This window comes from Carcharhinus amblyrhynchos, chromosome 9 (genome assembly GCF_965287045.1).
Source record: "Carcharhinus amblyrhynchos chromosome 9, sCarAmb.v2.hapA, whole genome shotgun sequence".
In the NCBI taxonomy this organism is placed as follows: domain Eukaryota; kingdom Metazoa; phylum Chordata; class Chondrichthyes; order Carcharhiniformes; family Carcharhinidae; genus Carcharhinus; species Carcharhinus amblyrhynchos.
Window position 1 is genome coordinate 85606203 of NC_137332.1, and position 17879 is coordinate 85624081.

Sequence of the window (17879 nt, forward strand, 5' to 3'; positions counted from 1 at the left end):
AAAATTAAAGAAACAAGATAGATCATTTATTTGTTCTTTGTACAATGTGCAAATGGAGTCCTTTAGCTGTTGGTCTGCCGTGTGTGCACACACCAGTTTGTAAAGAGTGAAAGGGAAGAATGTTGGACTCTCCGGCAGAAAGATCCGAGCAGAACAGTTGGTGAGTCAGATAGCATGTCCAAAAAGAGAGAGAGAGAGAGGGGGGGGTTTTGGAAGCAACCTGAGCAAAACATCGCTGGTATTATGACTTCATGAATGAGAGCAGCCAGGTACAAATAGAATGAGAGACTGACAGAGAGAGGGACGGGAGGGAAAGGGAGGGAGGGAAAGGGGGAGGGAGGGAAAGGGGGGGGTGGGGCGAGGGGAGGGGGCGAGAGAGAGAGAGGTGGGGCGACAGAGAGAGGTGGGGCGACAGAGAGAGAGGCGGGGCGAGAGGGAGCGAGAGAGGCAGGGAGAGGCACAGAGGGATGTGGGGAGAGACAGAGAAAAAGAGTGTGTGTGTGTGTCTGTGAGCGAGAGAGAGAGAAAGACTGAGTGAATGAGTGAGAGAGAGAGAAACATACAGAGAGAGACAGAGAGAAAGATGAGAGAGAGGGAGCAAGTGGGAGTGAGTGAAAAACACCATCAGCCAGCGTAGACAGGATGAATAAATAAAGTACATTTTGCTGAGTGCACCTCATTTCTGCAACTGTCTGTAGAATTGATCCATTGATGATATTAACCAAATACATTACCAATCAACTACTGATTACAATGACACTGACGAGATATTGTTTCCAAATTGCAATAACATTTCTTGTTTAATCAATAGAAAGATTGGATTAAATAATGTGAGTGTGTTTGAATGGACAGAAAGATGAAAGCTGAGCGCTCACCCTCAGCTTCTGGTTTTGAGGATGATGTGTATGTAGTGAGTGTTTGCTACCAAAGGAGGTATTACTCAGGCTGCTGTCCATTCACCGTCTGGGCAGGAGGGGACTATGTGCTTTCCTTGGGAGCAGGAGGTGGTGGAGGGGGAGGGGGCTGTGTGCCAGTGGCAGTTTTGATCGAATTGAGAGTTTTGCTGAGCCAGGAGTTTTTGGCAGCTTGGATCTCGTTGAGGAGAGCCCCGCGATGATGTTCCAGCTCCTGTGAAAGGCAGAGAGGAAACAGTGATTCAAACTCAAAGTAACTCTTCACAACAAGAAGTCTCACAACACCAGGTTAAAGGTTTAGCTGAGCTACGGACAACCCTGTACTCACACACAGATACAGGGACCACCCTGTACTCACACACAGATACAGGGACCACCCTGTACTCACACACTGAGACAGAGAGCACCCCGCACTCTCACGCTGAGACAGACTGACAGGGACCACCCTGTACTCACACACTGAGACAGACTGACAGGGACCACCCTGTACTCACACACTGAGACAGAGAGCACCCTGTACACACACACTGAGACAGAGAGCACCCTGTACACACACACTGAGACAGAGAGCACCCTGCACTCACACACTGAGGCAGGGACCACCCTGTACTCACACACTGAGACAGAGAGCACCCCGCACTCACACACTGAGACCAAGACCATCCTGTACTCATACACTGAGCGTGGGGAGCTCCGATGCTGTACAGAAGACTTGGTGTTGGAGTGCCAAGGGAAGGGTAATACACAAACCTCTCTCACTCCTTTGCAATCTCCAAGCCTTCCACACTCCGCTGACCCCTTTCCTTTCCCACTGTCCCACAGCCCCTCTCCCTTCCCCCTCCCTCCCTGACTCCTCTCCATTTCTCAGTTCTTTTCTCACACACACTCTTCCCACCCCTCCCCCTCTCAATTCACCAACCTCTCACCCTCAAACTCACTTGGCTCCTCTCTTTCTCCCTCTCCCTGCTCCTCTGATACCCACCCTTTCTTTGCTCTGCCTCCTCCTGCCACCTCACTCTTCTGGCCCCTTCACTCTCTCCCTCCGTGGCCTCTCCCTTCCCCATCCCCCTCTCTCATTCCCCTGGCCCTCTCCCTCCCCCTTCACCCTTCCCCTCCTCCCCCAGCCTTCTCCCTCCCCCGCTCCGCTCCTTAACTCCACTGGCACTCCCCCTCTCCCCTCCCTCACTACCCCAGCACTCTCCCCCACCCCTTCCTTGCTCCCGCGGCCCTCTTCCCCACCTCTCCCTTACTCCCCTGGCCCTCTCCACCTCACTCCCCCGGCCCTCTCCCTCCCCCTCCCTCACTTCCCCGGCCCTCTCCCTCCCCTCCCTCACTCCCCCGGCCCTCTCCCTCCCCTCCCTCACTCCCCCGGCCCTCTCCCTCCCCTTCTCCCCCGGCTCTCTCCCTCCCCCTCCCTGACTCCCCCAGCCGTCTCTTTCCCTCTCTCCCCTCCCTCTCTCTCGCCCTTCCCCCTCCCTCACTCCCCCAGCCCTCTCCCTCACTCCCCCAGCCCTCTCCCTCCCCCTCCCCCACTCCCCCAGCCCTCTCCCTCCCCCTTCCCCCTCCCTCACTCCCCCAGCCCTCTCCCTCCCCCTTCCCCCTCCCTCACTCCCCCAGCCCTCTCCCTCCCCCTTCTCCCCCCCATCCCCCCCCAACCCACCACACTCCCTATTAGCTTTTACTGGTAGAGGGATTGAATTTTGGAGCCGTGAGATCATGTTGCAACTGTACAAAACTCTGGTGCAGCCGCACTTGGAGTATTGCGTACAGTTCTGGTCACCGCATTATAAGAAGGATGTGGAGGCATTGGAAAGGGTGCAAAGGAGGTTTACCAGGATGTTGCCTGGTATGGTGGGAAGGTCTAATGAGGAAAGGCTGAGGGACTTGAGGTTATTTTCATTAGAGAGAAGAAGGTTAAGAGGTGACCTAATTGAGGCATACAAGACGATCAGAGGGTTAGATAGGGTGGATAGTGAGAGACTTTTTCCTCGGATGGTGATGGCTAACACAAGGGGACATAGCTTTAAATTAAGGGGTGGTAATTATAGGACAGATGTCAGAGGTAGGTTCTTTACTCAGAGGGTAGTAAGGGCGTGGAATGTCCTGCCTGCAGCAGTTGTGGACTCGCCAATGTTAAGGGCATTCAAATGGTCAGTGGATAGGCATATGGATAACATTGGAATAGTTTAGGTTAGAGGGTCATTAGATTGGTTCCACTGGTCAGCGCAACATCGAGGGCCGAAGGGCCTGTACTGCGCTGTAATGTTCTATATTCTCTCCCCCCCCTCCTCCTTCCTCACTCCCCCAGTAACCGGCCCTCCCCGTCCCCTTCCCCTCATTCCCCTAGCACACTCCCTCCCCCTCCCCTCTCCATCCCCCTCCCTCACTCACCCAGCCCTCTCCCCCACCTCTCTCCCTCTCCCTCACTCGCTGGCCCCCTTCCTCTCCCCTCCCCTTCCCTCGCCTGGCCCTCTCCCTCCCTTTCCCCGCTCCATCCCAGTCCCTCATTTGCCCGGCCCTCTCTTTCCCCCTCCCCCTCCCTTCCTCTCCTCCCCTTCACTCCCTCGGTCCCCCCCACCTCCCTCTCCCAGCCCCTTCCCTCCCTCCCTCCCACCCTCCCCCAGTCCCCCCCCTCATTTCCCCAGCCCCCTCCCTCCCTTCTTCACTTTTCTGGCCCCCTTCCTCCACCCCCTTCACTCCTCCAGCTCCACCCCCCCACCCCCCTCTCCCCCTCACTCCTCTGGCCCCCTCACTCCCTGCCCCCCCCCTTCCCCGACTCCCCTGGCCTCCTCCCTCCCTCGGTCCTCCACTCCTCCCTCGCTCCCCCACTCCCCTGGCCCCCTCACGCCACCCCCCCCGGCCCCCTCACTCCCTCCTCCCTCCCTCCCTCACTCCCGCGGCCTCCTCCCCCACCCTCACTGCCCCGACCCTCTCCCTCGCCCTCTCATTCACCGGGTCATGCCGCTCTCCCTCCCCCAGCTGCTCTTCCTCTTCCTCACTCCTCCATCGCCCTCAGTCCCCTGGCCGCTCTTGCTCTCCCTCTCCCTCTCACTCCCACGGCCGCTCTCGCACCCCCAAGCCACTCTTGCTTCCCCCTCACCTCCCGCCACTCTCACTCCTCCTTTCACTGCCCCGACCGCTGCGCTCCCACTCTCACTCCCCCGGCTGCTCTTGTTCCCCCATCGGCCACTCTCACTCCCACTCCCCCTCTTCCTCCCCCAGTACCTGTATTTTACACTTGGCCTCCACCAGCTGCAGTTTAGTCTGGGCCAGCTCCAGCTCCATCTCCCTCAGCTGCTTCTTCAGAAGTTCCTTCTCCTCATCCATGTGCTGCTTTGGATGATCCTGCCCAGGGTCTGGGAGCTGGAATTCGCCGTCCTTCCTGAAGAGCTCACAGCATTGATCACATGATAACACTTTACCCTGCCGGTTGAACAGAGAGCTCTCAATGAAGACACTTGCCTAGGGCTTTCAGTGGTACCATTCACCCAGAAACCTCATGTCACTCCCACGCCAGGGGTACAGAGGAAGTCCAGATCAAAGGAGACTATTAGAGCCAGGTTGTTCATAGAACCCTACAGTGCAGAAAGAGGCCCTTCGGCCCACTGAGTCTGCACCGAACACAATCCCACCCAGGCCCTACCCCCATATTCCTACATATTATAACCACTAATCCCTCTAACCTACGCATCCCTGGACAGTAAGGGGCAATTTCTTAGCATGGCCAATCAACCTAACCCGCATATCTTTGGACTGTGGGAGAAAACCGGAGTAACCAGAGGAAACCCACGCAGACACGAGGAGAATGTGCAAACTCCGCACAGACAGTGACCCGAGCCAGGAATCGAACCCAGGACCGTGGAGCTGTGAAGCAGCAGTGCTAACCACTGTGCTACTGTGCCGCCCAAACAACGTTCAGGAGATTACATTGGGAAACAATTTTTCATGGATAAGGTGGTGGAAATGTGAAACCCAAAAAAACGTGCTGTGGCTCGGGATCATTTCAAAACAACATCAACAGATTTCTCTGGGGTACATTATGGAAGCAATGCTAGTCAATGGAGTGAAGGTACAGATCAGTCTAATGTAAATAAAGCATGAGATCAAGGGCTGAGAGGTTGTTTTATTCTTTCCTGGACATGGGTCAGCATTTAATGCCCACTTCCTTGCAACGAGTGACTGGTTAGGCCATCGCAATAGTAGTAGAAAGACTTAAGATAAAGACTGCATGTGTCTGAATGTGCACAGCTTTATGAACGAATTGTTAGCACGGACAGAAATAAATATGCATGATCTGATAACCATTACAGACACATGACGGCAAGGTGATCAGAGCTGAGGCCTAAATATTGAAGTATCACTCACTTGTGAAACTCTCTTCCCCAGAAAGCAGGATTTATTCGAGGCTGAGATAGAGAGGTTTTTGTTAGACAAAGGAATCAAGGATTATGAGAGGGGGCAGATAGGAAAATGGAATTGAGGCAATAACCAGATCAGTCAGAGTAAGGAAGGTGGTAAAAGAGGTGGAGGAGTAGCATTGTTAATCAAGGATAATTTAACAGCTGCTGAAAGGCACTTCCAGGTGGATCTGCCTACTGAGGTAATATGGGCTGAAGTTAGAAATAGGAAAGGATCGGTCACGTTGTTAGGAATTTGCTATAGGCTCCCAAATAGTAATAGAAATGTGGAGGAGGAAATGGCAAAGCAGATTATGAATAGGTGTGGAGGTCACAGGGTAATTATCATGGGTGACTTTAACTTTCCAAATATTGATTGGAACCTTTATAGGCCGAATAGTTTGGATGGGACACTTTTTGTACAATGTGTGCAGGAGAGTTTCCTGACACAATATGTGGATAAGCCGATAAGAGGTGGGGCCATATTGGACTTGGTACTGGGTAACGAACTGGGCCAAGTGTTAGATTTGTTTGTGGGAGAGCACTTTGGAGGTAGTGACCACAATTCGGTGTCCTTCGTTATTGCAATGGGGAGGGATAGGGTCACACGACAGGGCAAGGTTTATAATAGGGGCATGGGTAATTATGATGCAATTAGGCAAGAATTAGGGGGCATAAGATGGGAACAGAAACTGTCAGGTATGGGCACAAACGAAAAGTGGGGTTTTTTCAAGGAACAAATACAGCGTGCTCTTGACCCTGGCAGGCAGGGAGGAAATGGTCGAGTGAGGGAACCATGGTTCACAAAGGAGGTTGAATATGTAAGGATGAAGAAACAAGGTTCAGCTGGGTCGCTTAAGTGTTACAAGGTAGCTAGGAATGTGTTAAAAAAAGGGCTTAGAAGAGCTAGTAGGGGGCATGAGAAGTCCTTGGCGAGTCGGATAAAGGAAAACCCCAAGGCTTTTTACTCCTACGTGAGAAATAAAAGAATGACCAGGGTGAGGTTAGGGCCAGTCAAGGGTAGTAGTGGGAACTTGTGCATGGAGTCAGGGGAGATAGATGAGGCGTTGAATGAATACTTTTCTTCAGTGTTCACTGAGGAGAGGGGCCATGTTTTTGAGGATGTGTTGTGATACAGGCTGATAGGCTGGAGGAGGTAGATGTTCTGAGGGAAGGTGTATTAGCAATTTTGAAAAACCTGAGGGTCAATAAGTCCCCTGGGCCAGATGGGATACATCCTAGGATACTTTGGGAGGCAAGGGATGAGACTGCGGAGACATTAGCTTTGATCTTTGGGTCCTCACTTATGCTAGAGTTTGTGCCAGAGGACTGCAGAGTGGTGAATGTTGTTCCTCTCTTCAAGAAAGGAAATAGGAATGACCCTGGTAATTATAGGCCAGTTAGTCTTACTTTGTTGGTCAGTAAGTTAACGGAAAGGATCCTAAGAGACAGGATTTATGACCATTTGGAAAGATGCGGTTTAATCTGGGATAGTCAGCATGGTTTTGTGAGAGGTAAGCCCTGCCTCACAAATTTGAGTGAATTCTTTGAGGAGGTAACTAAGTGTGTGGACGAAAGTAGGGCAGTAGATGTCGTATACATGGATTTTAGTAAGGTGTTTGATAAGGTTCCCCATGGTAGGCTCATGAAGAAGATAAGGATGTGTGAGATAGAAGGAAATTTGGCTGATTGGATAAGTAACTGGCTGACTCATTGAAGACAGAGGGTGGTGGTGGGAGGGAAAATTTTCAGACTGGAGGCCAGTTACCAGCGGTGTACCACAGGGATTAGTGCTGAGTCCTCTGCTATTTGTGATTTTTATCAATGACTTGGAAGAGGGGGCTGAAGGGTGGGTTAGTAAATTTGCTGGCGTCACCAAGATTGGTGGAGTAGTGGATAAGCTGGAGGGCTCTTGCAAGCTGCAAAGAGACATTGATAGGATGCAGAGCTGGGCTGAAAAGTAGAAGATGGAGTTTAACCCTGGTAAGTGCGAGGTGATTCACTTTGATAGGACAAACTCGAATGCAGATTACAGGGTCAATGGCAGGGTTCTGAGGAGTGTGGAGGAACAGAGAGATCTTGGGGTTCAGATTCACAGATCTCTGAAGGCTGCCATTTAAGTGGATAAAGCCGTGAAGAAGGCTTATATGTGTTAGCGTTTATTAACAGGGGGTTTGACTTTATGAGCCGTGGGGTTATGCTGCAACTATACCAGACGTTGGTGAGATCACATTTGGAATATTGTGTGCAGTTCTGGTCACTTTACTATAAGAAGGATGTGGAAGCATGGGGGAGAGTGCAGAGGAGATTTACCAGGATGCTGCCTGGTTTGGAGGGTGGGTCTTATGAGGAAAGGTTGAGGGAGCTGGGGCTTTTCTCTTTAGAGCAGAGGAGGATGATAGGCAACTTAATAAAGGTTTATAAGATGATGATGGGGATTGATCGAGTGGATGGGCAGAGACTATTTCCTCAGGTGGATGTAGCTGTTACTAGGGGGCATAACTATAAGGTTCCTGGTGGGAGATATAGGAGAGATGTCCAAGGCAGATTCTTCACTCAGAGTGGTTGGGGTGTGGAATACACTGCTTGCTGTGATAGTGAAGTCGGACAACTTTAGGAACTTCCAAGCAGTTATTGGATAGGCACATGGAGCACACCAGAATGCTAGGGAGTGGGATAGCTTGATCTTGGGATTGGACATTGCTCGGCACAACACTGAGGGCTGAAGGGCCTGTACTGTGCTGTAATGTTCTATGTTCAGTCACCATCATATTGAATGGCACAGGAGGCTTGAAGGGTCTAAGGCCTAATCCTGATCCTTTGTCCTGGTTTATCGTAAAGAGTAGTTAAGATTCATTGCTGTAGATTTGGACTCACATGCAGGTTAGTTCAGGTAAGGGTAGCAGATTACCTTCCTTCAGGAACATTAGTGAATCAAACAGCTTTTTACAATTGATGATAATTTCATGGTAGCAATTACCATATTTCATTAATAAGTTGAAATTCTACCAGCTGCCATGGTAGAGTTTGAACCCATATCACAGAGGATTAGTCTAGCTTTCTGGATTACAATTCCAATGACGTTAGCACCTGGAGGTTCCCCTCCACTTCGCATCCTGACTTGGAAATATATCACTCTTCTAGGGTCAAAATCCTAACAGCTCTGTGGGTGCACGTACACCACATGGACTGCAGTGGTTCAAGTTGGGAAAAAATTGGAGACGTTTGGGGTGGGGGTTTGGTGAGGAGAATTACTTTCAACGTGGCAAGTTCTGCTCTGGAATGTTCTGCCAGAAGTTGATTCAACAGCTACTTTCTATAGGGACTGGAATAAATATTCCAAATAGGAAAGGTTGCTGGACATTGGAAAAGGTGTCAGGGATTGGGACTAATTGGACAGTTCCCGATGAATGATGAGTTCCTCTTTGTTGTAGAATTCTTGAAGCTCAAATCCCACCATAGCAACTGATGAAATTTCAATTCAATTAATAAATCTGGAATTGAAAGATAGTTTCATAGTTATTACTGAAACTATCATTGATTTTTGTAAACACTTATACAAACGTAGAAAATAGGAGCAGGAATAGGCCTTTAGGCCCTTCATGGTAGCACAGTGGTTAGCACTGCTGCTTCACAGCTCCAGGGACCGAGGTTCAATTCCTGGCTTGGGTCACTGTCTGTCTGGAGTTTGCACATTCTCCTCATGTCTGCGTGGGTTTCCTTCAGGTGCTCCGGTTTCCTCCCACAGTCCAAAGATGTGCAGGTTAGGTTGATTGGCCATGCTAAAAATTGCCTCTTAGAGTCCTGAGATTTGTAGGTTAGAGGGATTAGCAGGTAAATATGTAGGGATATGGGGGTGGGATTGTGGTCAGTACAGACTCGATGGGCTAAATGGCCTCTTTCTGCACTGTAGGGTTTCTATGATTCTATGAAACCTGCTCTACTATTCAATGATTGTGGCTAATCCTCTATCTCAAGATCCTACTCCCATGCACTCCCTGTACTCCTTAACACTTTAGAGTCTAGACATCTGTTTATTTCCTACTTAAATTTATTCAGTGACTTGGCCTCCATAGTTTTCTGTCATAGAGAATTCCACAGATAAGCCACCCTCAGTGAAGAAATTTCTCCTCATCTCAGTTTATAAGTATTTAGATGTGCACTTGTGATGCCAAGGAATACATTGTCCTTTAGGGAAGGAAATCTGCCATTCTTACATGGTCTAGCCTACATGTGACTCCAAAGACATGGCAATGTGGTTAACTCTTAACTGCCCTCTGAAATGGCTGATTGAGATCCATTTGAGATGGGCAACAAATGCTGGCCCTGCCAGCAATACCCTCATCCCACGAAAGGATAAAGCAAAACAATTCAAGAATTAAAGCAGGAACTTCTGTCTTCACGGAGGAGGACGTGAATAATTTGCCGGGTGTTAGCGATGGAAAGGTGGTAGGAATGGAGGGTCTTAATGACATTACTGTTACTAGAGAGGTGGTGCTCGACAGACTGGAGGGGCTGATTGTGGACAAGTCCCCAGGACCGGATGGAATGCATCCGAGGGTTCTGAAAGAAATGGCGGAGGTTATAGTGGATGCCTTGGTGGTTATTTTCCAGACGTCGCTGGATTCCGGGGAAGTGCCGGAAGATTGGAAAACGGCTAATGTTACGCCGTTGTTTAAGAAGGGTGCCAGGCAAAAGGCGGGGAATTATAGGCCGGTTAGTTTAACGTCTGTGGTAGGTAAAATGTTAGAATCTGTCATTAAGGAGGAAATTGCGAGGCATCTTGAAGGGAATTGCTTGATAGGGCGGACGCAACACGGTTTCATTAAAGGGAAGTCGTGTCTGACAAATTTACTGGAGTTCTATGAGGATGTGTCTAGGGCAGTGGATAGAGGAGAGCCGGTGGATGTGGTCTTTCTGGATTTTCAGAAGGCGTTTGACAAGGTACCTCACAAGAGGTTATTGCAGAAGGTCAGGGGACATGGAGTTGGGGGTAGGGTGTTAGCGTGGATAGAGGATTGGTTGTCAACTAGGAGGCAGAGAGTGGGGGTCAATGGGTGCTATTCGGATTGGCGGTTGGTGACTAGTGGGGTGCCCCAGGGGTCGGTGCTGGGGCCTCAGCTATTTACCATTTATATAGATGATCTGGAGGAGGGAACCGAGTGCAGGGTGTCGAAATTTGCTGATGACACCAAGATTGGGGGAAAGGCAAATTGTGCGGAGGGTGTGGAGAGTCTGCAGAAGGATCTAGATAGGCTGGGCGAATGGGCCAGGAAATGGCAAATGGAATTTAATGTTGGCAAGTGTGAGGTGGTCCACTTTGGTAGGAAGAATGGTAGGAAGGACTATTACTTACGTGGCGAAAAACTGCAGCAGGCGACGGTGCAGAGGGACCTCGGGGTCCTTGTGCATGAGTCGCAAAAACCCAGCTTGCAGGTGCAGCAGGTGGTCAGGAAGGCGAATGGGATGCTGGCCTTCATAGCGAGGGGGATTGAATATAAAAGTAGGGAGGTCTTGCTGCAGCTGTATAGGGCATTGGTGAGGCCGCAGCTGGAGTACTGTGTGCAGTTTTGGGCGCCGCACCTGCGCAAGGATGTTTTGGCCCTGGAAGGAGTGCAGAGGAGGTTTACTAGGCTGATACCGGAGTTGAGGGGATTGAGCTATGAGGAGAGGCTGAATAAACTAGGCTTGTACTCGTTAGAGTTTAGAAGAATGAGGGGAGATCTCATTGAGACGTATAAGATGATGAATGGGATGGATAGGATAGAGGTGGAGAGACTCTTCCCGCTCAAAAAAGACAGTAGGACTAGGGGGCACAGCCTCAAGATAAAGGGGAGGCGGTTTAGAACGGAGTTGAGGAGGAACTTCTTCACTCAAAGGGTGGTGAATCTCTGGAATTCTCTGCCCGTTGAAGTGGTGGAGGCTGCCTCGCTAAATATTTTTAAGAAGCGGGTTGATGGGTTCTTGATAAGAGAGGGGATTAAGGGTTATGGGGAGAGGGCGGGAAAGTGGAACTGAGCCACAACAGATCAGCCATGATCTTATTGAATGGCGGGGCAGGCTCGAAGGGCTAGATGGCCTACTCCTGCTCCTATTTCTTATGTTCTTATGTTCTTATAATGTCCCAATATGTTCACCCAGTTATTAGGTAAATGAGGAAACAGGAAGACAAATAGCTGAATCCTCCCACTATTAAAATGGTTTACACAATATTAGATTAACCCTTCTGGAAAATGCTGAGCTTTCCGTGTACTGGGCTGAGAATACCAACTAATTGGTTAAGGATTTAATGTGACTGAGGTCAGAGCTAGCGGAGAGGTGGTTAGGAGGTTAGGGATGGTCACTGGTAGCAATGCCCACATCTTGTGAACCAGGAAATAAGAAAAAGCTGTAGCTGAACATGGCCAGTTCAATAAATCATTGCTAGTTTGTGTCTGAATTTCATCTAGCTGTCTTGGTTCCAGATCACCCAAGATTATTACCCAATGAAAGCCTAAATCTCAGTCTAGAAAGCTCATTTTTCACCCCACCAGCCTCCGCATTCAAAGAGACGTCCTCTGCCATCTCTGCATGATACGACCATGAAATACATCTCTTCATAGAATATAGATATAGGAGATTGGAGACTTGGGCACAGAAATGGCAAATGGAGTTTAATCCAAACAAATGCGAGGTGATGCATTTTGGAGGATCAAATTTAGGTGTGAATTAGACTGTAAATGACAGAACCCTTAGGAACATTAACATACATAGGGATCTGAGCATGCAGGTACACATTTCCTTAAAAGTGGCAACACAGGTGGCCAAGGTAATTAAGAAGGCATATGGCATGCTTGCCTTCATCAGCTGGGGCATTGAATACAAGAGTTGGGAAATCATGTTGCAGCGATATAAAACCTTGGTTAGGCCACATTTGGAGTATTATGTACAGTTTTGGTTACCACACTAATCGGAAAGACATAGAAGCTTTGCAGAGAGTGCAAAGAAGGTTCACCAGGACATTGCCTGGTCTCAAGCGTGTTAGCTATGAGGAGAGGTTGAATAAACTAGTATTGTTTTCACTGGAAAGACGGAAGGTGAGGGGAGACCTGATAGAGGTCTACAAAATTAGGAGGCGTAGACAGGATGGATAATCAGAGGTTTTTCCAATGTTGGAAGTGTCAATGACAAGGGGGCATAGGTTCAAGGTGAGTGGCGGAAAGTTTAAGCGAGATATGCAGGTGAAGCTTTTCATAAAGAGATTAGTGGGTACCTGGAATGCACTGCCAGAGATGATGAAAGCAAGAACATTAGTAACATTTAAGAGGTATCTGGATGGATACATGAATAGGGAGGAAATATAGAGATGTAGACTGAGTAAGACAGAAGGGGTTTTTTGTAGTTTGTAGGGCATCGTGATTGTCATGGGCTTGGAGAGCTGAAGGGCCTATTCCTGTGTTGTACTTTTCTTGGTTCCACCCCACCGTCAGCACTCTAAGGACTGCTCCCTTTTTGACACTCTCATCCACTCCTTCATCACATACAACTACTCCCTTCCCACAGACCTTTCCTCACAATCTCAGATGGTAGCCATGATGTGGAAATGCAAGCGTTGGACTGGGGTAGGCACAGTAAGAAGTCTCACAACACCAGGTTAAAGTCTAACAGCTTTGTTTGGTAGCATGAGCTTTCGGAGCACTGCTCCTTCATCAGGTGAGTAGAGAGTTGAATTCACAAACAGGGCATATAGAGAATCAGACTCAATTGCAAGATGATGGTTGGAATATGAGTCTTTACAGGTCATCAAGTCTTTACAGTTACAGACAATGCAAGTGGACAGAAGATTAAGCATAGGTTAAAGCAGTGTGAATTGTCTCAAGCCAGGTTAGTTAATAAGATGTTGCAAGCCCAGGGAAATCATGGGGGTTACAGGTAGTGTGACATGAACCCAAGATCCCGGTTGAAGTCGTCTTCATGTGTGTGGAATTGGCTATCAGTTTCTGCTCAGCGATTCTGCATCGTCATGTGTCTTGAAGGCTGCCTTGGAGAACGCTTACTCGAAAAGTCTATATTCTCAACTTGCACTCAGGACACAGACCAGCTGCGAAACACCGCCAAGCAGACAAGACTACGCCATTTACATGTATACCAAGAACAGGAAACTTAGCATCATCGCCAGCAGCAATCAAGTCCCCCCCGTACCACAGGAGAAAACAGTACCATTGCAGGGAAGTCCATTGTCAACTTGTCGGACTACACCCTTCAACCAGATGAAATCAAAGTTCTCAGCCGAGGGCTCAATTTCTGCCCCACCATCATCAGTCTTGTGGTGGACAGAGAGGAATTCATCAGGCAAATGAAGCTCTTCCACAAACCCCAAGAGGCCAACAGCAGACCCAATGAGATAGCCAATGAACTAGAACATGTGACAGAAAGAGCTGCAGTGCAGCAACTGAAGAGGATAGAGTCCAATTGGACCCCTCCAGAAGGCCGCTGCCCTTGACTCGACATTTATGCCCAAGTTGTTAGGAGATGTGTCAATGCAAGATTCATCAGCTGCAAACAAGACAGCCCAGTACGTCACCCAAGCACAACGCAACGCCATCTGCACTCTCAAGGCCAACCACAACATTGTCATCAAACCAGCAGACAGAGGAGTGGTCACCATCATACTGAACAGAACGGATTACTGCAAAGAAGTGTACCAACAAATGAACAACCAGGAACACCACAGACAGTTACCCGCAGATCCGATCAAAGAACACACCCATCAACTCAACAGACTGATTAAGGCCTTTGATCCAGAACTTCAGAGCACCCTCCGTGCTCTCATCCCACTTACTCTGCACTTTGGAGAGCTCTGCTGCCTCCTAAAGATACACAAGGCCAACACATCTGGCCGTCAATTCGTATCAGGCAATGGGACCCTGTGTGGTGGAGGCTACCTCGCTAAATATTTTTAAGACGCGGGTTGATGGGTTTTTGATAAGAGAGGGGATTAAGGGTTATGGGGAGAGGGCGGGAATGTGGAACTGAGCCACGACAGATCAGCCATGATCTTATTGAATGGCGGGGCAGGCTCGAAGGGCCAGATGGCCTACTCCTGCTCCTATTTCTTATGTTCTTATGTAACCTCTCTGGCTATGTTGAGGGCATCCTGAAACCCATTGTACAAAGAACCCCCAGCTTCTGTCGTGACACTACAGACTTCCTACAGAAACTCAGCACCCATGGAGCAGTTGAGAAGGGAACACCCCTCGCCACAATGGACATCTTGTCACTCTACACCAGCATCCCCCACAACAACGGCATTGCTGCAACTGCTTCATTACTCAATGCCAATCTCCGGATGCAATTCTACAACTCACCCACTTCAACCTGAACCACAATATCTTCATCTTCAACAACCAGTTCTTCATCCAGAGACACGAACGGTCATATGGACTAAATTCGCACCTCAATATGCCGACATCTTCATGCGCAGGTTCAAACAAGACTTCTTCGCTACACAGGACTTTCAACCGATGCTATACACTAGATACATCAATGACATTTTCTTCCTTTGGGCTCACAGCGAGCAATCACTGAAACAACTACATAATGACATCAATCAGTTCCATCCTGCCATCAAACCCATCACGGACTACTCTCCAGAATCAGTTGCATTCTTAGACACATGCATCTCCAAGGTCACCTCAGCATTTCAATGCACTGCATACCCATGGATAACCTCACGGTGCTCTACTTCTCCAGCTTCCACCCGAAATAGATTAAAGAAATCAACCCCTACAGACAAGCCCTCTGCATACACAGGATCTCTCACGAGGATGAACACAACAGACGCTGAAAAACACCCTTACAGGATATGGCTCTTGATTCATCGATTGACACGCCACAGCAAAAAACAGCACTGACCTCCTCAGATGATAAACACGTGACATGGCCAAGTATAGCCCTTCATCGTCCAGTATTTCTCTGGAGCAGAGAAGTCACGACATCTTCTTCAGAGCCTTCAACATGTCATCAATGAAGCTAAAGCCATTCCCAAACCCCCACTTCTTGCCTTCAAACAACTGCACATTCTCAAACAGACCAGTGTCCGCGGCAAACTATCCAGCCTCCAGGAGAACAGTGACCACAACACCACATAACCCTGCCACAGCAACCTCTGCAAGACATGCCGGATCATCGACATGGATGCCGTCATTTCAGATGGGAATACCATCCATCAGGTACACAGTACATACTCATGCAACTCAGCCAATGTTGTCTACCTGATACACTGCAGGAAAGGATGTCACGAGGCACAGTATACCGATAAGACCATTTAGACGCTGCAACCACGGATGAACCGCTTGACAATCACCAGGCAGGGTGTTGCCTTCCTGTTGGGGACCACTTCAGCAGTCAAGGGCATTCAGTCGCAAATCTTTGTGTAAGTGTTGTCCAAGACGGCCTTTAAGGCACATGACAATGTAGAATCGCTGAGCAGAAACTGATAGCCAAGTTTCACATGAGGACTGCCTCAACTGGGATCTTGGATTCATGTCACCCTACCTGTAACCCCCACAATTTGCCTGAGAACTTTGACTTCACCTGGTTGAAGGATGTAGTCCGACAAGTTGACAATGGACTTCCCCGCAGTGGTACTGTTTTCTCCTGTGGTACAGGGGGAAGGCGATGATGATGATGATGATGATGATGCCGAGTTTCTCAAGTTTCCTGTTCTTGGTGTGCATGTAGATGGCATAGTTAATTTGATTTGATTTATTGTCACACGTATTAGCATACAGTGAAAAGTATTGTTTCTTGCATGCTATACAGGCAAAGCATACCATTCATAGAGAAGGAAAAAGTCCAGAATGTAGCGTTACAGTCATAGCTAGGGTGTAGAGAAAGATCAAGTTAATACAAGGTTGGTCCATTCAAAAGTCTGACAGAAGCAGGGAAGAAGCTGTTTTGTTGAGACAGCAGGAAACGTAGACAGAGTCAAAGGATGGGGGGCTGGTTTGCATGATGGATTGGGCTACATTCACGACCTTTTGTAATTTCTTGTGGTCTTGGACAGAGCAGGAGCCGTACCAAGCTGTGATACAACCAGAAAGAATGCATTCTATGGTCCATCTGTAAAAGTTGGTGAGAGTTGGAGTCGACATGCCAAATTTTCTTAGTCTTCTGAGAAAGTGGAGGTGTTGGTGGGGAAGCAGGACAGCTTGTTGGTGAACTGGACACCTAAAGACTTGAAGCTCTCGATCCTTTCTACTTCCTCTTCATTGATGTAGACAGGAGCATGTTCTCCTCTACACTTCCTGAAGTCGACAATAATCTCCTTTATTTTGTTGACATTGAAGGAGAGATTATTGCTGCCGCACCAATTCACCAGATTCTCTATCTCATTCCTGTACTCTGTCTCAACATTGTTTGAGATTTGTCCCACTACAGTGGTGTCATCAGCAAATTTGAAAATCGAATTGAAAGGGAATTTGTCACAGGTGTATAAGGAGTATAATAGGGGACTGAGAACACAGCCTTGTAGGGCATCGGTGTTGAGGATGATCGTGGAGGAGGTATTGCTGCCTATTCTTACTGATTGTGATCTGTGAGTTAGGAAGTTCAGGATCCAGTTGCAGAAGGAGGAGCCGAGGCCCAGGCCACCGAGTTTGGAGAATAAGAGCGTTGAAGGCTGAGCTGTAGTCAATAAATAAAGGTCTGACATAGGTGTTATTGTCATCTAGGTGTTCCAAGGTTGAGTGCAGGGCCAGGGAGTTGGCGTCCGATGTGGACCTGTTGCGGTGGTAGATGAAGTGAAGTGGATCCAAGCAGTCCGGGAGGCTGGAACTGATTTGTGCCAAGACTAGCCGTTTGAGCACTTCATAATGATGGATGTGACAGCCACCGGATTATAGTCATTGAGGCACGCTTCTTGGTTTTTCTTAGGCACTGGGATGATGGCCATCTTCTTAAAGCATATAGAGACCTCATATTGTTGTACAGGGAGGTTGAAGATGTCTGTGAATACCTCCTCATCAGAATCTGAGTGTTCATCCAGGCACCCCATCTGGGACAGTTACTTGCCATGGGTTGACTTTCAAGAAAGCTGTTCTGACACCTGCTGTTGTCTTGTCTGCCTGGTGGTGTTTCATAGCTGGTCTGAGTGCAAATTTAGAACATGGACTTTTCTGGTAAGCATTCTCCAAGGTGGCCTTCAAGACACACGACAATGAAGAATCGCCGAGCAGAAGCTGATAACCAAGTTCCACACACGAGGACTGTCTCAACCGGGATCTTGGGTTCATGTCACTCTATCTGTAACCCCTATGACTTGCCTGGGCTCATAAAATCTTACTAACTGTCCTGGCTGGAGACCATTCACACCTCTTTAACCTGTGCTTAACCCTCTCTCCACTCGCATTGTCTGTACCTGTAAAGACTTGATGACCTGTTAAGACTCACATTCCAAACATCATCTTCCAATTGAGTCTGTGTATATATACGCCCTATTTGAGAGCCCAACTCCCCACTCACCTGAAGAAGCAGCAGTGCTACCAAATAAACCTGTTGGACTTTAATCTAGTGTTGTGAGACTTCT

General features: G+C 48.6%; 1 protein-coding gene across 6 annotated transcripts in view; it reads right to left on the minus strand.

The window, feature by feature from the left end:
* Positions 1–434: 434 nt before the first annotated feature.
* Positions 435–17879, minus strand: part of rabgap1l (RAB GTPase activating protein 1-like) — a 462369-nt gene continuing 444924 nt past the window's right edge. For 4 of the 6 annotated variants that reach the window (XM_080196010.1, XM_080196008.1, XM_080196011.1 and 1 more), the window contains 2 exons: positions 4140–4337; positions 435–1128 (listed from right to left, as the gene is read on the minus strand). In XM_080196010.1, coding sequence (XP_080052136.1) covers positions 979–1128; positions 4140–4337 — 348 coding nt within the window. In that variant the 3' untranslated portion in view covers positions 435–978. The remainder of the gene's footprint in view (positions 1129–4139; positions 4338–17879) is intronic. The other 2 variants (XM_080196013.1, XM_080196012.1) reach the window with 1 other exon arrangement.